Genomic DNA, 25752 nt, shown 5'->3' with positions numbered 1-25752 from the left:
TGTGTTTTAAACTTATCATTCTGAAATAATTTTTAGACCCATGAAGAAGTTGCGAAAATAATAGAGAGTTTCTATGTATCCTTTACCCAGCATGGTTTGGTTTTTGAACATAAATAATATTTTCACTAAATAACATTTCTGCACTGGGAATGGTGCTTATCTTTGCTCCCTGCATAACTTTTGGGTCCAGGAATATAAACTCATTTTGTCTAGAGCATGTATCTAAATACGAGACAATTTATTCTAGGGACTTATTTCCCCTTTGGTACCTGTTTTTTTCTTGAGAACTATTGCTAACCTAATTCGGTATGTGGCCATAAAGAATTTTTTCAAAGTTCCTTCCCTTTTTTTTAATCCATCAGAAGCCAGGCTTTTTTTTTTTTCTTTTTTAAGTTTACTTATTTTTTTTTAGTAATCTCTCAACACCTAACGTGGGGCTTGAAGTCACAACCCCCACATCAAGAGTCACATGGTCTTCTGAATGAGCCAGCCGGCCTGCACTAGAAGCCAGGGTTTTTTGAAGATTGGGTTTGGATATTTGATATGAGCAGTTTTATTGAAGCTCTAACACCATGGTTTTTCTCTTACCTTGGATGAGGATTTTTCTTTGTCATTATCTTGTAAGGAGACCCAACTGATGCGTTTCTCTTTTTCTCAGTTCTTTCTTCCCCTTTTGGTATTGGTCTTGTTTTCTTCAGAATGACAGTACCATTTTGAGTTCTTCTCATCACTGCTGATTTTTACCAATAGTCAACTTCTTCCCTTTCCTCTCTGTTTTTTCAATTTCCAGCTTCGAAGTGAAAAAGAGACACGGAATAAGCTCATTGAGTCAGACCTGAACAGCAAGTTGCAGAGTGGACTTTTTAAGAAGTAAGACGTTCAGGACTTGAGAAATGGGATGAGCTCTGCTGTGTTTGGCTGCATATGTGTGTATGACATAGCTTGAGAATTTATACAGGAAGGAAACTGTGTTTGATTTAAGCCAAATGATCTTTAAACATGTGGGATGTTTGAGGGACAAAGAGGTGGCATTGATATATGGGGGAGACACTGAGGGTGGGTGAATGTGTTTTTTTTTTAAATTTATTTTTAAGATTTTATTTATTTATTTGAGAGAGAGTGTGTGAGCATGAGCAGGGGGAGGGGCAGAAGGGGAGGGAGAAGCAGACTCCCTGATGAGCAGGGAGCCTGATGCAGGGGACGGGGGGCTCAATCCCAGGACCCTGGTTTCACCTGAGCCAAAGGCTGATGCTCAACCGACTGAGCCACCCAGGTGCCCCGGGTGAATGTGTTTTAAATTTAGAAATTAATTGAGACAGTGTACAACATTTTCCCCCCAGCTTATGGGTTCCTAGTCCTAGTTACATCCCTAACTCTAAGTTCTATGAACTCAGGGACCATGTGTGTTTTGTTTACCACTGTACCAGGGCCTAGCATGATTCCTGGCAGGTAATAAACATTCAGTAAACATTTGTTAAATGACTTTTTAAAACTATTTATCTGCTTTATCACTGTCAAGATTCATAGCCCTCCTTTTTCCTGTGTGTTGAACAGGCTAGATCTACTTAAGTCATACTCTAAAGTCAAATACTGAACCTTAGTCTGCAAAAACCCAAGGATTCAGAAGAATGTAAAGAAGGATTTGAAGTATTTCTGTTATTGCTTCTACACAGAGGTTTATAGACTTGTTCTCCTTATGCTTGATTGTCAGTGAACTTAAATAGTTTGCCATTTCTGAGTTACACTCAAATTGTCATCTTTAATTTAGCAAAGAGAAGATGCTTTATGAAGAAGAGGTACCCAAGTCCCAAGAAATGGAGGAAGAAAGCAAAGAGTCTAGCAGCTCCAGCTCAGAGGAGGAGGAAGGTGAAGATGAAGCTTCTGAGTCAGAAACTGAGAAGGAAGGAGGTAATGTAAAGATATTCATAGTAAAGATCCTCTGTTTCCATAATGCAAGGAGATCACTGCTTGTCAGAGCTAGGAGGCCTCAGAGGGCTCCAAAAAGAGCTTTAAGTTCTTTAAGTTTAGTTTTCAAAGATAAGATACCAAATTTTGAGTGAAAACTTGGTTGTAAAAGCTATGAGCTAGGTTAGAATATGTGTATTGGTTTCTATGTAGCCATATGATAAGGCGCAAAAAAATTCCTTTAAAAAAAAGGATTTATTTATTTATTTATTTATTTATTTATTTAGAGTGCCCATGCATGGGCCTGCAAGCAGGCGGGGAGGGGGAGAGGGAGAGAATCTCAAGCTGACTCCGCACTGAGCGTGGAGCTCTACTGGCGGCTTGATCCCACAACCCTGAGATCATGACCTGAGTGGAAATCAAGAGTCAGACACTCAACCAACTAAGCCACCCAGGAGCCCCCCAGAAATTCTTGTGTAAAGGAGCCAACTGTCTGACCTCAGTTTGGTAGGGTGTAGAGACCAGATTCCAAAATTCAGTATGCTAAGAGACTGAGGAGGTGAGATCTTGCAGAGTCATATTTGGTCAAGTATCTTTAACCAGCTGGTGAAAATTTGCATTTAGTTCTCAGGTTCATCTGATTCCCTAAACAAAATCCCAAGATCTTTTCATTTTCCTTCTGATTATATGAAGCTCCTTCAATTCCTGAGGTGGGGATTGAAGAAGGAACAAAATCATATTTACCTTTATGACTGTTATTAATATTATATATACTTCATATGACACTTCTTAAGTTTATTATATGGCAAGACAGGAAACCCAATAGTGAGAGTGAGGTGCTGGACATGGTCAGATCCCCAAGCTGTAGAAGCAGCCATAGGTTTTGATATACAGTCTGGCAAACACTGAGAAAAGACATACTGGGTTTTACTGAGTAGCGGTTCACCTGCAACAGAATAGCTCTCATGGATAATTGGAAGTTAATGATAACTAAGATTTTTACAGTACATGTGTCCTACCCTCACTGGCTTGTATCAGTAGTATTAGTATTAGCTCATTGAATGTCACCAAAGGAAATTAGAGACCATTGATTGTGTAGAGAAGATAGGCACCAACTAAGTTTATAGCATAGGAGATGATCTTTTACTCATGGAGCCTTGAATTTCTGTTATTAAGCAGGCACAGCTTGCTCTGGAAATGCTAGTGTAGTACCTATCAAAATTTATAAATGTTCATCTTTTTTATGTTTTTATTATTTATTAAGGACTTACATGTCTTAAGCTTTCAAGTATTTCTATTTGGTCTTGCTCTGTGCTAGATCACTTTGTTAACTACCAAGGTATTAGAAAAATGGGAGGGAGCTACCTGAACTACTACAATTGCTTCGTGATATGTACCCATGCCTCAGGTCTCTGGTCCCTGCAGCCCATCTCTACATTGCTGTTGGAGTAAAACACCCACAGCACCCTTAGGTTATACTACACCTCTGTCCAGAAGCCATCTACGACCACTTTCCCCACTCCCATCTTTGCCTGTAGAATAAATCCCAAGTCCTGTAACCTGACTTTCAGGATCTTTCATGATCTATCTCCGGCTGACCTTTCCAGTGCTGTCCACAGGCAGTGTCATCTACTAGCCAAGCTGGATTGCTTGGTTTCCCCAAACATGCCCTGAGCTTTCCTACCCCTGAACATTTATTTGCACCTTAAAATTCATTTCTGACCATCAAATGCTTATTGAGTGATTTCTGTTTTAAGCTATAGGATTTACCAGGATGAAGAAGCCTTTCTTTAGGTTTTCCTGTATAAAAAAAGTGAAAAGGAGTGGACCACTTCACTGTTCCCCCACCCCATGATAATTGCTCCCCTGTCTGTTTCCCTCTAGCACTTCATACTTATCTCTGTTGTAACACTCATCATTTCAGCTGAGAACTCTAGGTTTATCATTTACTCCTAGGTCTCTGCATGATGCCCGACACAGGACAAGCATTCACATTCATTAAATGCTCTTTGTTGGATACATCTAGGACATACAGGGGAATAGGAAGGCATATACATGAATAAAATACATGCCACATGAGAGAGATAAATGTTGTCAGTGGTATTCACTAGTAAGAAAGATTATATTTAGTTTGCGGGATTATAACAACACTTTACATTTGGGTAGTGCTTTTTACTCTACAATGTACTTACAACTACACCCTGAGGGATGTATTATCACCACATTTTAGAGTGGGAAATTGACCCTGTAAGGGGTAAAGCAAACTGGGTCTCATAGCTGGCAAGTGGTGTGCCTGAGATCCTGACTTTGATCTGGGACTCCTCAGAGTAGCAGGGGCAAAGTGAAATGTGGAAATTATCTGCCTAAAAGGTGGAAGCTAAAGGTGTGGAAAAGGACAAGATTTCCCAAGGAAAAGATTGTAGAGAAAGATGTACAAAAAAGCATCGTGGGGCATGCTCTGTTTAGGAAGTAAAAAGAGGCAAAGAAGGGAGGTTGAGGAAAACCAGGATATGTGTTTCTGCATCAGAAAAGCCAGGGTAGGGGGCTGCCTGTGTGGCTCAGTCGGTTAAGCGTCTGCCTTCAGTTCAGGTCATGATCCCAGGGTCCTGGGATCGAGCCCCATGTCAGGCTCCTTGCTCAGCAGGGAGCCTGCTTCTCCTCCTCCCTCCACCTCCCTCTCCCTCTGCCTTCCACTCCCCCTGCTTGTGCATGCTCTCTCTCTCTCTCTGTCAAATACATAAAATCCTAAAAAGAAAGAAAGAAAAGCCAGGGTAGGAGTGGGAAGGGAGAGGTCAAGAAAGAGACAGCATTTAGGGAGTCTGGTAATCTCAGCAGTTTCTGTAGCCTGATGTAGGCAGAAGCTAGATGGTTCCAGCACGCTTCCCTGCTCCTTTCTGCCCGTTGAAGTTTTACTCATATTTCAAAGCCCAGCTTAAATCAGCTTCCTTTATGAAGCCTTATCATCACAGATACAAGCTTTCTCCCCTCCTCTGACTGGTAGCTATTTGTTTGAACCTCTTTTATATTACTTACATTACCTAGTAGTAGCGTTATTTCTGTTTGTTTCTCATCTCCTCCCTTCTTCCCCTACCAGCAAGTTTCAGAAGCACTGAAATGTATTATGTGTCTTGTTTATCTTTCTGTCTTCCATAATGCCTAGCACTGGGCCTTCTATATGGTAGGTCCCTATAAATATACATTATATATAAATGTATATTGGAAAAATATGGGGAACTGGATTATGTCTAAACCTTTCCAAATGATGCCTGACACATTATGTATGTACTGAACAAGTATTTGTTGAATGCATTTATCCTGTTTTTAAAGATTCACAGATACAACCTCATAAAATGACAGTTTTCATATGTCTTACATATAAATGTAGTTGTAAAGAATACTAATTCTCTTTTGAGGTGAATGTAAGCAGTTTGATTTGGATTTCTATTTTCCCCTTTCTTTTATTTATTTGACTTAAACATTTGGTATATTAGTTATCTATTGATAAATAACAAGCCATCCTCAAATTTAGTGGTGCTTAAAGCAACTATTTATATAAACCCAATTCTATGGGTTGGCAATTTGGGAAGGGCTTCACTGGGATGGCTTTTCTTTCCTCCGTGTGGTAATACTGGGCTTACTCATGTGTTGGTGGTCAGTTGGTAAGTCAGCTGGGGGCTGGCTGGTCCCAGATGGCCTTACTCACCTTTCTGGTAGTTGGTTAGGATGTTTGAGGCAAGTGGGCCATGTTCATCAAGTGGACTGTCCCCTGCTTCTTCACACGGCGGTTGGATTCCACAAGACGAGAGGGCAAGGTTCAGTGCACAAGCACTTTCCAAGCCTCTGCTTGTGTCACTTTACTAATATCCCAGTAGCCATAGAGAGTCACATTGCCAAGCCCAGAGTCAATCTGAGAGGCCACTACACAGGGGTATAGATTCATTGGGAGTTCTTACTATAATGATCTGTCACATTTGGGTAGTAAGGTATACTTCTTGGGGTTAGAGATATTCAGATAATATTTAAAGAATGCCTTGAATATTCATAATAACCACAAGAAATAACATTAATAATAAATTACTGTTTACTAGGGACTTATTATGGCCAGACATTGAACGATGCAATTTAAAAACATTATCTCTAGACTTTATAGCAACTCGTAGGTAAGAATTAAAATTCCTGATTAATCAGTGAGACAAGAGAGGTTCATATATGTTAAGTAAATTTGCCCAGTGTCACACAGCTAAAACGTGGCATAAATTTGTCATGTAATTCATAGGTGGATTACTCTGGGGCCCTGTTTCCAGAGTACATAGATCAGAAGGCCCCACCACACCTACTAGGTGCAGGCACTGATGTAGCAGTGAACAAGACAGACGGGGTTTCCACTTGATGGCCCTATAACATGGACTACTGTTATTTATTAAGAGGGTTTACCTACTACACTTCTGTAGTTTAACTCGCAATATCCTCTGTAATCCTTTCTACCTTTATTTCCTATTGTAATCCCAAGAATATTCATTACTTTAATTAGGCCTGCTTAAATTAGGCCTGCTTAGACTTAAATTTACTGACCAACAGATGTGTATATTTTGATTTCTGATTCATTACTCATACCCTTTCTTCCTCCTGCCAGTCGGTATTTGTCTTCCAGTTTTCTCTATGGCATCTTTCCTTGTTGTTTCCTCCCTCAGAGGATTTACTCTGAACTCATAAAGCCCCGTTGATCCAACTCAACCAATTTAGCACCTAACTTATATATGATCTTCTATTGTTACTATTATCATTATGCATCTTATCTCATGTCTTGATTATAATTACCTAGAAAGCAAGATCTATCTGGTTTTTCCTGCCCGATCTCCCAAAACAGAGTAGATTCTTATTATGTACTTACTGACAAATTTTATATATGATACATAATGTGGAGAAAGTTTTCAGTTATATATCTGGGAATTGGAGCCTACCAAGAAAGGAATTTTACCATTGAGTTTATTTCCTTTTGGCAACTTTGCTAGAGATTTCATTTTAGTTTGAGTCCAAGAATTACATGGCCCTAATAATCTGTTTTGATATGGGTAAACCTTTTCTGTTAGCAGAAAAGTACATACATACACACAGATAAGGTTTTCATACTTGCACTTGTTGCTTCTCTTGTCTTAAATAATAGATAAAAAGCCAGAAGCCATTGTCAACCATTCCAACTCTGAAAGCAAGAGTATTATCACGGAACAGATACCACCACCGGCTCAGAATACCTTCTCTGCCTCTTCAGCTAGGAGAGTGAGTATTTTGGAACTAATTTGAATATTATATTTCTCCTACTATGGTTACATACAGTTTGAAAGGCCTTAAAGATACATTCTTGCAAGATAATACAGATACATCTTGCCTGTCCTAGTCAGCTTAGGCTGCCATAACAAAATACCACCAACCAGGTGGCTTTAAACAACAGAAATTTATTTCTCCCAATTCTGGAGGCTGGGCTATCCAAGATCACGGGACTAACTGTGTCACACGGGGCTAGCTGAGTCAGTTCCTAGTGAGGAATCTCTTCCTAGTTTGCAGACAGCCACCTTACCTCTAAATATTATAGTCACACTGGGGATTAGAACTTCAAGGTATGGATGGGGGCGGGGGTGTGCACAAACATTGCTTTTATAACATTGCCTGCAAAAGCTATAAATCCATCACCAAACAAATTTGGGTACAATGTGTTTAGATAACATAGGATATAGTGATCTGGGACCAAAGAATTTTGTCCATTGCTTATTTTCTTCGTATCTACGGCTAAGTAGGTAAGTATATATAAAGCTCAGACTGGGTTAGGAAGATAGCTAGCATTCAGTATTTTTTTTTTTTTTAAAGATTTTATTTATTTATTTGACAGAGAGAGAGACAGCAAGAGAGGGAACACAAGCAGGGGGAGTGGGAGAGGGAGAAGCAGGCTTCCCGCAGAGCAGGGAGCCCAATGGGGGGCTCGATCCCAGGACCCTGGGATCATGACCTGAGCTGAAGGCAGACTCTTAACGACTGAGCCACCCAGGCGCCCCTAGCATTCAGTATTAATTGATTTGATGACTTATGCCCTTTTTTTTTTTTTACATCTTGTTTAAAATTTTACTTTCATAAGTGAAGTCTTGGTAGTACTCATAATGAGTAGAGAGCAGAGGTAGAAAGAACTTGCTGAGGTACCAGAGACACCTCCTCCTGCAGTTTGGCCCAGGCTTCTGAGAAGCTATAGGCTTCTAGTCAGTGAGACAGAGTTGAATAATGACCTTGCTCTACAAAGGATACAATTAGTTTTGAGATTAAGAATTGATAATGAGTTCTTGGGAAGAAAGCTGTTGAAAAAACTCTATGGTTTTATAGATACTAACTTACTGATCTTCTTAGTGCCTCATGAATTGAAAAGACAGGATTATGGTATCATTGTGGAGATGAGGAAACAAAGCCCTGGCTGCTTATTTATTCCTATGAGCATCACTTTGAATCTGTAGAGATGTCTCAGATAGGACACAGACCTCACTCCTCACTCCGGCATTTAGCTGTACCTCACATACTCCCACTGCTTCTAGGTGTGACTGGACTTCTTGCTTTCTTTTAATTTATTTTATTTTATTTTTTTGTTTTATTTTTGAAAGAGAGAGAGTGTGTGTGTGACTCTCAGAGTCAGGGTGGCTTATAAAGAGCTCACATGATTGAGCCTCTACAGCTGGAAGGAGTACATAAATATATATATTCAGATGACTAATTAAAAGAGAAAATCTGAGTGTGAGCTGGAGACGAGTGATTTAGTATTTATTGCATTTTCACTATACCAGGCAGTAAAGGTGGCCTGATACCTGGAGTAAGACCAAAGCCATCTTGCAGAGGTCCCCCAGATCCCAGGAATGGACTGTTGACTGCAGTTCTAAAGACCAGTTACTTCAGACTGGTGTTTGTTGGTTAACACTAGTCTATGATGTTTTCTGTGGTTTATGGCAAAATGAGATAAAGACAATGTAAGCTTTCCAGAAAGCTTTCTTTTCTGAGGTTAAAATGTTTTTCTTTTTTTAATGAAATGATAGTGATGGAAATGGTAAGCAAGTTTTTGAAAGATGTTCTCCTGGCAAAATCTAAAAGATGGCAACTCTATGACTTCTACCATTTTTCTTCTTTTTTAATTTTGCTGCTCGGTGAAATCTGAAACACTTGGAACTGCTGCTCAAGATCAAATAAACTATTTTCTTGAAATAAGCAATTAGAATTTGAGTGGAGTGAGTTTTAGTATTTTTATTAGTATTAACTTAAGTCAGCTTACCACAGTCTTATCACAGTACCTTAAAACATACTTATACATCTGTGTTTTCTAGTCTCCACATATTATAAGGAGGAATTAGCTCATTATCACCATTTTACAGGTGAGCATGTTGAGACCTAGAGAAGTAAAATGTCCCATTTTCAGTTACACAGTGAGTCAAGCAAGAGAAGATGTTTTTACTAGAACGTGGATCTCCTGGTGTTCTAGGTCAGTACTCATTGCTAAGAGAGCAAATAGTGTTTAATTTCTCAGAGAGCAACTCTGTCAGTAGGAGCGCTGTTAAGAATCTGAGACTATTTCTGGCTCAGGGAGAAAGGCAGTCTTGAGCGGTTATTAGCGTCTGCCAGGTGAGGAAGGGAACATTGGCAGAAAGCCTGCCATGTATTTGTTCTTGTACTGCCTTATGTTGCCTCACTGAACTTAGTCAGTGTGGGAAAAGGCAAATAGGCTGAAAAGAATCATCAGGACCTTTTTTTTTTTTTTCCCCTTTTCTTTTCTTTTCTTTGCTTCTTCCCTCATAGTTCTCCTCCAGCCTTTTTAATAAGCCGGAAGAGCCCAAAGATGAATCTCCTTCTTCGTGGAGACTGGGACTCAGAAAAACTGGCAGCCACAACATGCTGAGTGAGGTGGCCAATTCTAGGGAAGCTCTAAGGGACCGAGGCTCTTCCATCTACCGGTCATCATCAAGCCCTCGGATTTCTGCTCTGCTGGACAACAAAGATAAGGTGCAGTTTAGGCAGGGTACGGGGGAGTTCCTGGGCAGTTCCCATCTATGAAAATTCATTCTCAGGAGCAAATGAAAGTGTGTTCTAGTCCCTGATTTGATTCTGGAAGTACAAAGTCTTTAAAGGGAGATGGCACATTGATAGTTTAATCAGTTAGCTCTTTGCTTGCTATTATTACTCGGCCAAAAAAGAAAAACCTTTTATCTTTTGGCATATCTTATGTTCATTCTTCCTTACCCTCCTTACGTAGGGCAAATAAATAATAAAATAAAATAAAATAAATTTAGTCAGAAACATGAAAATTTGGACATGGCCTAAGGTTCCCTTGAACCAATACCAGTAATTTATTGTTTCAGTGTTTGGAAGCAAAGTTCCTTAGCCGGACTTTGGATCCTAATGAAGCTCAGGCAAATTAGCACTTAGAAAAAAATGTTTAAATGCCTTATTTTTTTCATTACTAGATATATAACAGCTCATCCACATAATCATCCAAGATCAGTGCATTTTTATTTCTTAACTTTTGGTTCCAGATTTTCTAGGGCTTACCTGATGCTCTGGGGTCAGGGCTGCCCTGTAACCGTAGTCCCCCGCTCAATATTGTGTTTCTGGAGACTCCTCAAGGAGATGAGTCATATTGGTTGGATGAATTCTGCAGCATATTTGTTGTGCATGAAGCTGCATTTCAAAGAGAAGATAGGCTGGGGAAGAAATAAGGCTTATTTCGTTAAGAATTTTAGAGTGGAGCTTTCTGTTTGTGGCTTTTCAAAGGCTCCATCTCTCTTGGCAGGGCTGTTGCTTTGTGTAATTTGTGCTGCTGTTTTCCTTTTTTGATCGTTTTGGCCTTTCCCATGAGAATTATTTCCCTGTATATTGGTCTTTTAATGGAGGAGAGGTAGGAATTAGCCTTTGAAAGGTAACCTTTTGTAATACCACTCAAACCAGAATTGGTATTGGATCTAGAAATAAGATGATATAGGTGTATTGATCTCTGCTTTTTTACCGAGAATGTTACACTGTGTCAGTATTGTACCTTCTCTGTGTCTTACTTGTTTTGATTTTACAGGAGAGAGAAAACAAAAGCTATTTTAGTTCACTAGCACCCCGGAGGCTCAGCAGCACAAGTGACATTGAAGAAAAGGAGAACAGGTAATCCTAATACAGTCCAAAAGATGGTCCTCTGTAACTTTCCTAGGCATAGTGATGCCTTGGCCATCGCTCTGCAGCCATCTCTCTGCAGGTGCCCTTAGCACATTATGAATTGTTTATTCCTTCTGCTTAGAGCTCCTCCCAGCCCTTGCTCTCTTGCTTTGCCCTTCGCCCTTCAGGCTCTCATTTTAGCTTGGGTATTTAGGAAGTCTTTAGGAAGTCTTCCCCGGCCCTTCCAAGGGTGAATTTGTTTTAGTACACCAGCAGGCTCTGTAAAGGTAGGGTCTATGTCTGGTTTCTCAGGGACCCCTAGTGCCTAGCACACGACCTATTCCATGGTAAACACTAAAGGTATTGTTATTTAATTAGTGATCAACTTCTAATGTGTATGTACATAAAATTTCAAGTCTTCCTCATCAGTTAAAATGAATGTGAGGATTTTGAGGTATTGCTGCATCTCAGAACAGAACCTGATCGAGAACCTTGCTTTTTAAGGTGTGGTCTTCCCAACCAGCAGCATTGGTTTCACCTGGAAGCATGTTAAAAATGCAGAATCTCAGGCCCCACCTCAGACCTGCTGAATTAGAACTTGGATTTTAACAAAAATTCTCTAGGTCATTCAAATGCACATTGAAGTTTGAGAAGGACTGCTCTGGAGAGCCGCAGCTTTGGTCGCAAAGGCCCTGAGTGAACAGTTGTGAATTAGAAATCCTACTACAGCCCTTTCCTGGACGACTTTTATTTATAACACTAAGTAGACTTCTAGCAGGTTCTTCTCTTTTCCTCCTCTGTGGTAGTTACCTCTTTCCCTTGTGACAGACTTCCTCATCTTCCCCATCATCCTCTTCTCTGCTTACTTATGAACAACCTGTTGGCTTTGTAAAGCCCTTTAAAGGAGAAACAAAAGTGAGTTCTCATTACCAAAGAATTGGAGACCTTTGATATAAGGATTTGGTACCTGTTGAAGTTAGTTGGCTTTGAAGTTGATAAAAGAAAGCAGGCAGTAGTAATACTTGACCCATTCTCTATGTATACAGAAAACAGGTTTATATAAAACCAAGTATCACTTGAAAAGTGTGTCTATTTCTTTAGCCATCATATTACAGTTTCCGTCCCTGGCTCTTCTCTCCCAACCCCCCCCCCCCCCCCGAGGGAGAAGCAGACTCCCCGCTGAGCAGGGAGCCTGATGTGGGGCTTGATTCTAGGACCCTGAGATCATGACCTGAGCCAAAGGCAGATGCTTAACCAACTGAGCCTCCCAGGCACCCCTCCCAGTTTGCATTGTATCGTGGACAAAACTGGTGGTAGGAATCAGTGCTTTGTTTTATTTTTCTTTCATGCCTCTACAGAGAATCAGCTGTTAATCTAGTGAGGAGTGGTTCGTATACACGGCAGCTGTGGAGGGATGAAGCAAAGGGAAGTGAAACTCCACAGACAGTTGCTCCTTCTACCTATGTATCAACCTACTTGAAAAGGTACCAGGTTCCATGGGGTGGGAGATGATTTTTCTTCACTCTGGTCATGGGTGGATGGGTAATAATTGCATGCCGTTTTATATCCAATTAGCACCACGAAAATGAATCAAAAAATGAATTACTTTTAGATTTCTTGGGAGTAACATCTTGACTAATTTTAAATTAACATTAATTTATTTTCCTAACTGAATTAAAGTAAGCTAATTCCAAATTCTCACCACAGACAGATCTGAATTTATACTCTCTCCTCTCAGTCCTATTAAAATCTTCAACTGGAAGTGACTTCTAGTAATCCCTGAGCAGGACTGAATTTAAATCACCTTTGTCCAGTAGCTAGCTTTCCTTTTTCTAAAACTAGAGTAGTTCCCATCTCAAGTTACATTTTTATGGGGAGGAAGGGAGGGACCCTATAGGGTGGTGAGGGGGGTGGGTAACGGGGATAGTTTTGAATTGCATTAAAGAAGTTTCATATTGAAGCCTGTTAATTTAGGGACTTGAGTTGTTGTTTTTTTTTATGACTTTAATGGCCCTCAGATCCATCAAGATGTGAAACTCGCAAGTTTGGTGCAGAGAAGGTACATGGGTTTCCTTCCCCTTTTCTCATCTATATTCTCTTTTCTGCAATTATTTTCTTTGCCATGTACCAGCCAGCAAGCAAAGCACCTTTGCCAGAGCCATTAAACTATAAGATATACTTAATTAGTATTTTAATTTGAACTTTGCTGCTGATGTCAAGAGTCTGATTCTCATTTCTTACCTTGAATTCTTTCTTCACTTTTATTTACTCAACCCCTCCAACTGCCTCTTCATGCCATGGGCTTCATCATTAGGTCTTATAGGATTGGTTGGCTGCCCAAGAAACAGCCTTTTGCCATAAATTATGTGTTTGGGTTCAAAACTTATTTCCACTTGATTAGAGGAATCTTGTCAACTAGTTAATATCAGAACATGGGAACTAGTAAGCTATAAAACAAACAGCCAATGTAGCCTTTTGATGGTCTTCAGTTCTGCAGAGATAATTCAGTGTTCTCACTGAAGCTTCATTATATATACAAACTCAGTGTTTTTGGCTTAATGAAGCTATCACTTATTTGTCTTCAGGACTAAGGTCTTAGTCTATCTAGATACATCATTACTCCTTGTGGTTGCATCCAAGACCAAGAAAACTTTTCTAAGAAAATAACGTTCTAGTACTAGGAAAGAGAGAAAGCTGCATTTAATTTCCAAGCATGTTGTTACATTGTGGTGGGGTTGTTCTTTTTCGTGATCCAAATCATTAACAAATGGGTTGAGTGGGTAGCATCTGGATAGATAGGTATAGTTGGCACAATTATGGTAAACAGAGGAGAAAGGGACTGCTTCTATTTAGGGTGGAAAGCTTGCTTAATTATGTGAGTGCTTTTTGAAAGAAGATCCACAACTTGCTTCATGCTTTGGATTTCCAAACTTATGTCACCCTTAAAGCATTTTTTGATTATACAAAATCTCATTTTATGATCTTTTCAAAAGGGAATTGTATGCTATCACTATTTAAAAAAGAAAATGCGAGAAGACATTTGGCCCTCTTGGGCTCCGCCAGGCCTCAGCATACTTTCCATTTTCTAGTTCATCTCTTGTCCTTAGGCAGAAATTCCTTTCCTGTGTCCCAGTAAAATGCATCTTAAAGTAAAAGGCTTCATAGCTTGTTTTGGTCACCCCTGCTCGTGTCTCATTACTATAATAGTAAAAATGTTTTTTTTAAAATTCTAATCCAAATAATTTTTTGCTTCAATTGAGATGGTTCTTACTTATCTTCATTTGAAACAAAGGAAAGTTGCCTTCTGCTGCCCATGCAATATTATTTTCTAGACTTAAAACTTTGAATCCTCCCAAGACTAGGCTAAATAACCACAGTTCTCAGACATTTTTTTTCCCACAGAGCTTTTTTATTCTTCTCCACTCTTTAATTTTAAATTTCTACTCCAAAACCTCCAAGTTCTTGGTCTTACTTTAGCTTCTGCAGTGCTACTTGTGTATCAGGTAGACGTTTGGGATTGCATGATTTTTTTGCCTTGGGGTTTGTTGGGAATTACTTTTTCTAATAAAATTATTCTATTTGCTAATATTTCTTAGCCCCTATTCTGTTCCTATATACTATTCTTCTGCTTTCTCTTATTGCATATCATCTCTCCTCCATGTTCCTTCACTCTTTTGGATGATTGACAGATGCCTGCTTGCTGCCGGTGACCCAGCTCTAGCTGGAGTTGATCACTCACTCCACTTCCCAGTTGCCATACCCTCTCTTTGGTCTACATTCCTTTTAAATGCACAATCTGGGGGGGAAGGTGGTGCTGGGAAATGGTGGGTGAGCAGCATGTCCTGAAGAAAGTGACTGTGTGCTGTTTTGCAGTGCTTCCTTTGGTAGAAGTAGTGACCCCACAAGTCCCTACATTTCAGCCAATCGCAATTCATCTGCTACCTCACCCATTACCATTGGTTCATCTACCTCTCGGGGCAGCAAGTGGCAACCTGCCTCTTCTTGCCCTGCACCAATCAGTGCAAACACTACTGCATCTGCACACCATGGCAGGTAAGGCTTCTTGGGGCCATTTGAGTTACAGTCATCAAAACTCATGCCTCTGGATGCACATATGAGATTCAAACCAAAGAGACTTTGGCACTGGGGAAGCAAGTTTGAATTCTTGTGAAAATGTCCATGATTTAACGAGGAGGTTTTGTTTGGACTTGTATTAGCCACTCAGCAGTTGCTCATTGAAAAATCATAGGGTATATATCTTGGTACTTGGTGTTTAGGCATCAACTTAAAATGACTGCTTTTGTGTGATTACTGTGTAAGGGTCTCATCCTATTATGGGAAAGCACATATTAAAAATATCCCCACACTTCACTTACATTAATTTCCCAGTGAGTAGGAATCTCTTCTACTTACTCTTTTTTTCAGAGAATGGCATACAAACCCAAATCAGAAGAAAAGCTAGCTCTTATTCCAAAAGCTTCCTATAGCTTTCTGAAAATTCCCAGCCAATGAGAGCATTTTGCTGGAAATACGCGGGAGGGAAGAGATTTATGTTTGTATAAATTTGTCTAGATTTGTGGTATTCCTGGGGCCGTGGTGTCCAGTCTGCCTAAGGGGTAGCATGGGGGTAGCCTGGCCGGGGCTTCATCATGAAAGCACGATAGGACTTCAGCTGTGGTTTTGGTTATGGCTTTCAACCCTGTATGTGTGCGCAGAGACCTTTCTACTTTGGGGTATGGCAAAGGGACTTCTTTTTGAGGGCTTGTTTCTAGAACTGACACAAAGAAAATGAAAAACATTAATGATGATAGTGTTGCATGTTGCTGCAAGAACACTGTTGATGGTAGTACTTGATTGATTTTTGTCCATTTATTAGATTTCTTTCCTTAAAATAAGTGGTGATCATTTGTTCCAGGAGGGATAGGCTTAAGATGGATTATTAATAATAATACTGATAATTATGTAGAAATTTATTAGGTCCTCATAATAATTCATCTGCACAGGCATAGTAAATATTATACCATAGATGAAGAAACTGAAACACAGGTTACTTGCTTAAGTATTAAGAGCTGAGACTAGGGAAAAATAGTAACGGCTGCCATTTGTTGAACCCTATCACGTGCCAAGCATTGGCTTAGGTACTTACAAAAATTACATGAGCAATTGGTTTACTCACATGTAACAGTAAATCTAAATAATTGAGGCCAAAATATGATAAAGGTTTATTTTTTTTCCCTCTCACTTAAGAAAATCCAGAAATAGGCAGGGCTGGCACGACAGCTTCAAAGTCCTTAAAGAATCTTGGATCCTTCTGTCTTTCTGCCTCACAATCCTTAGATCATGCTTCCATTTCCACAGGTTGCCTCATGACAGAAAATAGCTGCTGAAGCTCTAGCTGACATGACTGCATTCTAGGCAGGAAGAAGAAAGAAAGGGGGAAATACAAAAAGAGAAAAGGCCTCTGAACTGAGGTTTTCCCCCAAAGCACTAATTTTCTACTTATGCCTCACTGGCTACCTCTAGCAGCCAGGGAGACGTTGGAAAATGTGAATTTTTAACTAGGTGCAATGCTGCCCTCAATAATTTACGGGTTCTGTTAGGAAGAAAAGGAAAATGAATATAGGTTGGGCAACTTGCTATCTCAGGCACACATATATTGTTTATAAAGAGGCCTCCAGCGTATGAAGTACCATTTTTATTTTATGGATGTAGAAACTGAGACCCAAAACTTAATCATCTACCCAAGGTCACATATCTAGTAAGGAACTGAGGCAGGGTTTGAACCTAGATTTGTCCATGTCAGAGATCCTATTTCACTATTTTGTTTCCACTGAGCTTGTGTTTTATTCTGAGCTCAATACTAATGTTCTTCATACATTATTTTATTTAGTTATCACAAGACCCCTGCATTTTAAGGTATCATTATTCCCGTTTTACAGATGAAGAGACTGGAGAGGTTAACTTGGCTGAAATGTAGCCCCACATGGTTCCAGAGCCTCTGACCCCTGCTCTGCAGCTTTTCCTATTTTTTTTTTTTAAGATTTTATTTATTTATTAGAGAGAGAGAGAGTGAGAGAGAGAGCATAAGCAGGGGGAGCAGAGGCAGAGGGAGAAGCAGACTTCCCGCTGAGCAGGGAGCCTGATGTGGGACTCGATCCCAGGACCCTAGGATCATAACCTGAGCTGAAGGCAGACGCTTAACCAGCTGAGCCACCCAGGCGTCCCTTCCTATTCTGCTCTTAACATTCTACTTATAAAATTATACCACATATCAAAATAATAGTACAAGTTCTATTCTGTAATTCAATAAAATAAAAATCCTTGGCATTTCCATAGCAGAAAAAGTCTCAGGGAGAACAAAACATGTTATTAACCTAAAAAGAATGTCAGGTAAGGTTTTTTTTTGTTGTTTTTTTATGTTATGTTAATCACCATACATTACATCATTAGTTTTTGATGTAGTGTTCCATAATTCATTGTTTGCGTGTAACACCCAGTGCTCCATGCAGTACGTGCCCATCCCCCCACCCCCCTCCCCTCTAGAACCCTCAGTTTGTTTCTCAGAGTCCATAGTCTCTCATGGTTCATCTCCCCCTCTGATTCCCCCCCTTCATTCTTCCCCTCCTTCTGTCTTCTTCTTTTTTTTTTTTTTTTTTAACATATAATGTATTTGTTTCAGAGGTACAGGTCTGTGATTCAACAGTCTTACACAATTCACAGCGCTCACCATAGCACATACCCTCCCCAATGTCTATCACCCAGCCACCAATTTTTTATAGTTTGGTTCTGGCTAATTTTATTCGTGTGTCCTATAGACTCATACATTTTATAAGTCTGAGGAATTTAATTTCACCTTTTTTCTGAGTCATTAATTGCTTCTGGAGAAGTGGCTTGTGTTTTTTAGATACCACTTCAAAACTGTTCTATATTTATAATTGCATCTAGGTACCATATTTAGATTTTTTACAATCTGATTATTGCTTTCAAGCTTATTCTAATGATGTGATTATTTGAAAATGAGCTTATAGCTACTTATAAGCATTTCTGGTAATTGTGAGTAGGTGAAAAAAAACAAACAGATTTTTAGCATTCCTTATCTTCATTGCTTTTCCCATCTCTGTGAATATCAATTTTGGATCTCTGTTACCCCAGCAACAAGCTGTGACATCACAAATGATAGCTTTTTGGGTGGAGAGCCAATGGTTGCTCTCAACTCTTTGTTAAGAAACAAAGATCTTGTTTTCATGTAAATGAGTTTAATTATACAGCTTGCTGTTGGAAAGTCTGCAGTTAAGGTTACATATAGAATCTTACTAGTTTTTGTTTCTGTTGCTCATGTATGCACTTAAGAATACAGGCTATCAGGCATTTGGTTAAATAGAAAGAGAGCAGTTGCTGAGCTAGGTGGGAAAGAACTAAACATATGAGGTTGTATTTATCAAATATCTCTGGAATCCAAGAAGATGGTCATCTAATCCAGGCTGAGGACTACCAAAGACTCTCACTGCCAAGAATTAAGGGGCAGGTGGAGAATAATATCGTAAGTGACTTTAGCGTTGTTTTCATGTGTGTGGAGAGGCCCTGCCTCTGTGTGTGTGTGTGGAGACCAGATGGTGCTCAGGAGTCATTTAAAGCATTCTTGCATATGTTACTATCTTCCTTGTGCCATAGCTCATTTTTAAAAAAATTTTTAATCTCAAGCAAAAAAAAATTTTTTTCATGAAATATAACTCTTTGGGCAGAGGATATCAAACTAAATGTATAATCATACTGTTGTAAGAATTAAGAGCTCAGAATTTAAAAAACCAGTCAACCAGCCAACAAAATTGGAGCAAGAAGATTCTCTAGTTAAACTTATCTCGAACCCTCTGTCTGTGTGCTAGTGCTTTGTTATGTAGCATGCTTAACCATTCTCTTTCTGCTTGTGTTTTTGTGTGTCTGTGTTTTTGATTTCAGGACTCCTTACAAATCCCAGGCTGACTCAACAGCAGAGAAAACAGCAGACAATGTCTCTTCTAGCACCCCGCTCTGTGTGATCACTAATCGCCCTCCACCTAACACTGCCAATGGGGTTACAACTGCCACTCTGCTCTCCACTCCTGGAACAGACTCCTCTGTGGAAGCCAGGGACAAGAGGAGGTATGTTCTGTACTGATTTCATTTGCGGGGTTCTGCTTTGAGGTAGGAGATAAAGGAGTGTGTGTGAAGTCTTTCCCCCAATCCCAGATACATTTATGAAAATCGATCTTTATATTACAGTTTGGGTTTTCTATTTTGCCTCTGGGAGATTTTTGACAGAGATCTTAATTATTTCTGATAATATTTAACATAGATACTTATTCTGTTATGAATATAGGCATATCTTTTTTCTATTTGTCTTATAAAAGAAATCAGGATCAGGCATTATTTCCCCATTTTGTGATGGAGAACCTGAAGCACAGAGAAGGATCTTTTCTTTTGTTCTGAGGAGTCCGTGAAGATTTCTCTGGCAGGAAAGAAAAGCAGTATCATGAAAAAGGCTCAGAGAAATAAAGCTAGGATATCATTTTAATTAATTTAAGAATACCGGAAAAAGAACTGAATAGTATATGATGATATGGTAGAAGGATAGTGACTAGTTACTGTACAGTTTCTTTAGAGAAAAATTATGAGAGAGCAGTCATGAATTGGCACAGGAGAGATTTAAGGTAGAAGCTAAGAAGAACTTTTTGATTGTCATTATTAGGAGATGTTCCAAGATGTGACCAAGAAGAATGGGACATTTTCTCCCACTTGAAAAAGTGTAAAAAATAGAATGCACTCTATTTGGCTGTTTCAGATCTACTTAAAAACTGAAGCCATACTTATCCCTTTTTTAAGACTATAAAAGGAAATGAAATCTTATCAAAATTTAGATTTCAGTTTGGCTTCATTTTCTTTTGACTATCCAAAGGAAGAAGATTTTATGTTTGTGAGTGTGTATGTATGTGTAATAAGTCAAGAAGTCTTATCATCTACAAGATACAACGAGTTAAACTTTTTAGATGTTTGTTTATTATAAAGACAGTTCTAAAATTAAAATTTTGAGAAGTGGAAGGGAGATGTTAAGTGAGTTGAAAAATAGTGGTTTTTTTCTTCCTTTCTTTTTTCATTTCTTTGTATAAAAATAGAAGAAAGTCAGTTTTCTGGGCTAACAGGTTGCAGAGCATCATCTTTTCATTGGTTTCCAGCCAAGGAAATTTTAATAAATTGATCTTGAATATTTAATGTTTATATATTTAATAGCTCAGATGGAATTTAGGTATTATTAGTTTCATCTACGAACTAAATGCAAAAGTAATATTTTCTGAATATTAGCTGAAAAAAACTCCCTTTAAAAATTCCTTCTGGGCTGAGACAAGTAAAATGAGTTAAATTCATCATTAAGATTATGATCCCTGTAAGGATGTGTAAATCAGGCTTTTTATCAAACTGCATTATTAAATATTTAGTTGCATGCACCATTATTTAGAGAAACCTAGAAAGACAGTTACTGTCTTCTGGGATTTTTATAACCTATGAACAATAAGATAGCACCTGCTACAGATTTTAATTTTGTTTTAGAAGTTTTACTTAAGCCACAAATAGTTATTGATTATATACTGTGTACCATGTATTATCACTAGGACATAATTCCTCAAGAAGCAGCAAATATAAGAAGAATTAAATCAAAATATCACTGAATTATGTGAATTTGGTGTATCAAGATAAGTGAATTTTTAGGATGGCACAAGATAATAAACGGGGATATTAGATATTTATTAGATAATAAATAATCTTAGACAAGTTAAATAGGGTGATGGCACAAGATAAATAAATAAGAAGATATTACATAAAGAGCTGTTGGACTCAGTCACTAGCATTCATTCTTTTCAAAATATTTGAACATTTGCCATTGCAAAGTACTATGATGAACCCAGGTAATACAGCAGTGAACAAGGAAAACAATCTCAGCCCTTGGGGAATGTATGTGATAGTGAAGAAAAACAAACACTAAATAATTGTGATATATACTATGAAGAAGTAGTGTGAGTTGTTATGACAGAAGATCTGCCTACAGAAGACTTCCCTTCTCCTGCAGAAGGTTATCTTAAGGGTATGATCCTCTTGTGGACAAATAATAGCTAGGAAAAGGGGATAAGCATTCCTGGCAGAAAATATGGCTGTTGAAAAGCCACTAAGGTGGGAAGGTGCTTGATCCTTTGGAGAATTTGAGAGAAGATGTTGTGGCTCTGGGGTAGAGTTAGGGAAAGAGCAGTCTAAGGTGAGGCTTGAGGAATAAATAGGAGCTATATCATGTAAAGTCTTACAGCTGAGGACAAAGATTTTGGATATATATGTTAAGAACCATGATGAGCTACTGGAAGCATTTTTTTTTTTTTGAACAGCTTTATAAAGATATAATTTATATATACCATATAATTTAAGGTGTACAGTTCAGTCATTTTTTGGTATATTCACAGATACGTGCAATGATTACCACAGTCAATTTTTGGACATTTTCATCATCTTAAAAAGAAATCCCATACCTTTAATTATTGTCCCCCCTACTCCCACCCCATCTTCCCATTCCCTAGACCTCAGCAACTACTGATCTATTTTCTGTTTCTGTAGAGTTGCCTATTCTGGACATTTCATGTAAATGGAATCAATATGTGGTCTTTTGTGACTGACTTCTTTCACTTAGAATAATGTTTTCAAGGTTCATCCATGTTGTCGCATGTATCAGCACTTTATTCTTTTTAATGGCCAAACACTATTCCATTGTGTGGATATACTGCATTTTGTTTGCCACTCGTAAGTTGGTGGACATTTGGGTTCTTTCCACCTTTTGGCTATTTTGAATAATGTTACTATAAACATTCATGTACGAGTTTTTGTGTGGACATATGTTTTTCTTTCTTTTGGATATATATGTAGGAGTAGAATTGCTGGGTCATACAGAAAATATGCAAAAAGCAAAAGGATAACATGATCTGGTTTACATTTTTTAGAATTCTGGCCTTTAAACTCTGGGTACAATATTCCATATGAATTGGACAGGGGAAGGATGGACAGGAATAGATGTGAGATGACCAGTAAGGACACCATTGCAAAAGAAGGGTGCATGAGAGAGAACATTGGCTTGCACAGAGGTAGTAGTAAAAGAGATGGAGAAAAGTGAATGGACTCAAAATTTATTTAGGAAAAGGTTCTAGCAACATGGTAGGTGGATTTATAAGGACCCCTTTCCCATTATAAACGTAGGAAAATGTAGTTGAGTTCAGAAAAGTGAAAGGGAACTGCTAGGTGACAAAAATGAAGAGAATCCAAAGGCCAGAATGGTTTGAGTGGCCCAGGGTTGGTATAGGACGTCTAGAGTAGATGTTAGCGTCTGGAGGCTCAGATTTTAATGCCATGCCTGGGTGTAGGAAGCATGGCTTTGGACCTGACTAGGCTAGGATCTGTAAGTAAGAACCTGTATAAAGCTGGAGTTCTCAAAAGACTGCCCAGTTCATGAAAAGGGTACTTTGTCTATGGCCCCAAAAAATGTCAAGGATGGCGCCTATTCAAGGGTCTGAGCAGGGACAGAAAAATCTTTTGTGGGAAATTTTTACTACACATATAGTGTGGAAATCCCAAGCCAAGAATTTTTTTTTTTTTTTTTAAGATTTATTTATTTAGGGGCGCCTGGGTGGCTCAGTCATTAAGCGTCTGCCTTTGGCTCCGGTCATGATCTCAGGGTCCTGGGATCGAGCCCCTCATCGGGCTCCCTGCTCAGCAGGAGGCCTGCGTCTCCCTCTCCCACTCCCCCTGCTTGTGTTTCCTCTCTCTCTGTCTCTCTGTCAAATTAAATAAAAATCTTTTAAAAAAAAAAAAGATTTATTTATTTATTTGAGAGAGAGAAAGCGCACGGTGGGAGGGACAGAAGGAGGGAGAGAGAATCTCAGGCAGACTCCATGCTGAGTGCGGAGCCTAATGCTGGCCTTGATCTCATGGCCCTGAGATCATGACCTGAGCTGAAACCAAGGGTCGGATGCTTAACCCATTGTGCCACCCAGGCTCCCCGCCCCCTGCCCCAGAAACCAAGAATTTAACATAGAAACTAAGTCGGCACTCTTGAAACTCTGGGGCCATTGGCACAGGCAATTTAAAACCACCATGAAGAAACACATCGACAACCCAGGGTACAAAGGATTTCTATAAAACAGTTGCCTACCAAAGACAAACTCACATAGGAAATGAACCACTCTGAGAAAAAGTTAACAGATGCAGCTTCTTAAATACTTGATACTTTTAGAAGTATTACATGCAGATTACTATGTAGTAGAATTTTTGGATGCAAAACAGAAACCTCAAACTATTATTTAATTTGGTAACAATAATTAGAAGTGACCAGTTGTACTGAAGATAGACTAGCATCTATAAAAATGGCAAATTAATCAGAAGTGGTTCCTAGAATAAAATATTTTGGAAATGTGTTGTTTCTATATAGAGTCCTATATATGGGAACCTGCATATATAAAGCATCTAACAACCATTTATTGAGAGACTGCCATGTGCCAGGCACAGTTATTAAAGATACAAGGTCAAAGAACATCTTTCCTGCCCTTGAGAGCTTAAATTTATCTGTTGTGGGAAGGCAAACAAGCAAATCAAATAATATAGTCAGTTGTTAAGTGCTCTGATAAAGATATGTATAGATTGCTATGGGGGCACAGAGGAGGGGAATCTAAATTAGCCTGAGTAGGGTGACAGAGAAGGTGTGCCAGAGGAGGTAACTGGAGCTGAATTTTGAAGGCAACTAGAAGTGAACTATAAGTAGTAATAGGAGGCTGATATTTTAGAGGGAACACAAGAAATTCAAGAAACAAGTTTAATATGCCTGAAGCTGGGAGAAGGCAAGGCCAGTGTTGTATTTCTGAAAGTGTCTTTGTGAAATAGATTTAGATGAATTAAAAAAAAAAAAAATAACAGCCTGTGGGCAAATGAGTTTGTGAAAGAATGGGTTAAAGGAAGTTAAACAGGATTACTCCAAAACCTTCTCGGGATCATTCCTCTCAGGGGGGTGTGGTGGGGAGGGGGGGAGTTGGGTGTAGAGAGGGGAGTGTGGGTGTGGTTAGAATTTGCAGCATTTTCCAAATTTCTGTGTCCATCGAATAGTTTTGTTTTGTTTTTTTTCACAGAAACCCAAGACTGGTATTCCACTGGGTATACTTTGGAAATTGTGGAGCTAGAGAGGTAGGCAGGAACCAAATCATGGAGATTTTTGTTGTGCTATGCTAAGAAACTTGAACTTCTGTTTTCAAAGCTATGGAATACCACTGAAGTATTTTCAGCTGGGGAATGACTTGATCAAATAAAACCTATCATTTAAGCCTTTACAGAATTAAAGCCATTTAGAATTTCTCCCTCTAGACAAACATAAGCTGAAAGAAAAAAAATATCACATGTTTTGAAAACAGCTAAATTTTCCTTCTGAAAGAGCATGCCGGGTGCTAATTCTTCTCTTGAAGCTGCAGCTTTCTCTGTAATCAGCTCATTGTGGAAGTATTTGGACTCCTGCTGGGAACCATGATGGCGGCCTGAAGCTCACATTCACAGGTCCAATTTGAAACAATTAGTGAGCACTGGGATAAATGGGGCTTTAAAATGGGCCACAGCGAGACCTACCCAGTGGAAAAGCCATCTCTCAGAAAGAATCTCCATTTGCAGTGTAATCAGAGCATGTGGACTGGGGAGTGGGTCTTACCATGAAAGCTGCACAGCTGGCTTTTCTTTTCTGAGAATGTTTGGTCCTAAGAAGGGTGTGTGCATACCGATTGGCTCATGATGAGTCTCAGCTTTACTCCCTGTGTGCTTTATTCAGTTCGTTAACTACAGATACATTATTAAATGGACAGAGCTAGATACAAAAAAATAGATTATGATACCAAACAATAATAAACATGGAAATCTTAACACTAGATTTTTTGGAGGGGGGCGGATTACGGGTAATTTTTTATTTTCTTTTGGGTTTTTTTCTGTATATTCCAAAATTCCAGAGTGATAAAGTATTACCCTTATAAGCAAGGCAGGGGAAGGAGAGCTTGAAAAAAAAATTTAACTCTAGGAACAACAGTCTTTCTTATGATGTCAGTCTGTGAAGATGGCCATAGGCACTGAAGAGTAAACACAAGAGTCAAGAGATTCAAGGTTTGCAGGATTTTAGATAATTTATGATTTTGCTACATAAGCTCAGGGCAGGACTTCTGAAATAGTTTATTACTTTTAAGAAAGGCATGATCTTGAATTTACAAAGTTCCTTTTGTTTTCTTTCCTGAAAAGCTCAAGTATGCTCAAAGTATTCTCTTTACCTGATGGAAAGAATAGGAGTTAAACTCCCTGTCTTACAAATGGAAATGCTGAGGCCCTCAGAGCATGGAGTGACTTGCCTAATAGCATACCTTGAGTCAGAGGCACAGTGGAGATCGTCACCCAAGCCTCTTTTGCCCTTGTCATTGAACTCAGTAACCATTTCTTCTTTTGGATTTGAGAAGAAAGGTTCTGATTCGGGGACCCGTCCGTCTTAGTCGGTAGCCCAGCATGCGGTGGTCTACCTTCATGGCACCGTGATCACCGCCACCCAGTCTTTGGAGTGTCCCTGAGGCTTACAGAAACCAGCAGGGTCATGTGATTGTACGGGGGTTG

General features: G+C 39.1%; 1 protein-coding gene across 1 annotated transcript in view; it reads left to right on the top strand.

Moving 5' to 3' along the window:
• PPP1R12B (protein phosphatase 1 regulatory subunit 12B) overlaps positions 1-25752 on the top strand; it is a 209702-nt gene that overhangs the window by 74231 nt on the left and 109719 nt on the right. The window contains exons 7-13 of the mRNA XM_032422320.1: positions 791-870; positions 1769-1908; positions 7070-7182; positions 9724-9927; positions 10991-11073; positions 12423-12548; positions 19021-19203. Of these exons, the coding sequence (XP_032278211.1) occupies positions 791-870; positions 1769-1908; positions 7070-7182; positions 9724-9927; positions 10991-11073; positions 12423-12548; positions 19021-19203 (929 nt within the window). The remainder of the gene's footprint in view (positions 1-790; positions 871-1768; positions 1909-7069; positions 7183-9723; positions 9928-10990; positions 11074-12422; positions 12549-19020; positions 19204-25752) is intronic.

This window comes from Phoca vitulina, unplaced genomic scaffold, assembly GCF_004348235.1.
Source record: "Phoca vitulina isolate PV1807 unplaced genomic scaffold, GSC_HSeal_1.0 scaffold26, whole genome shotgun sequence".
NCBI lineage: Eukaryota > Metazoa > Chordata > Mammalia > Carnivora > Phocidae > Phoca > Phoca vitulina.
The sequence above is the reverse complement of the archived record's forward strand: the minus strand, read 5'-3'. Positions and strand labels throughout refer to the sequence as shown.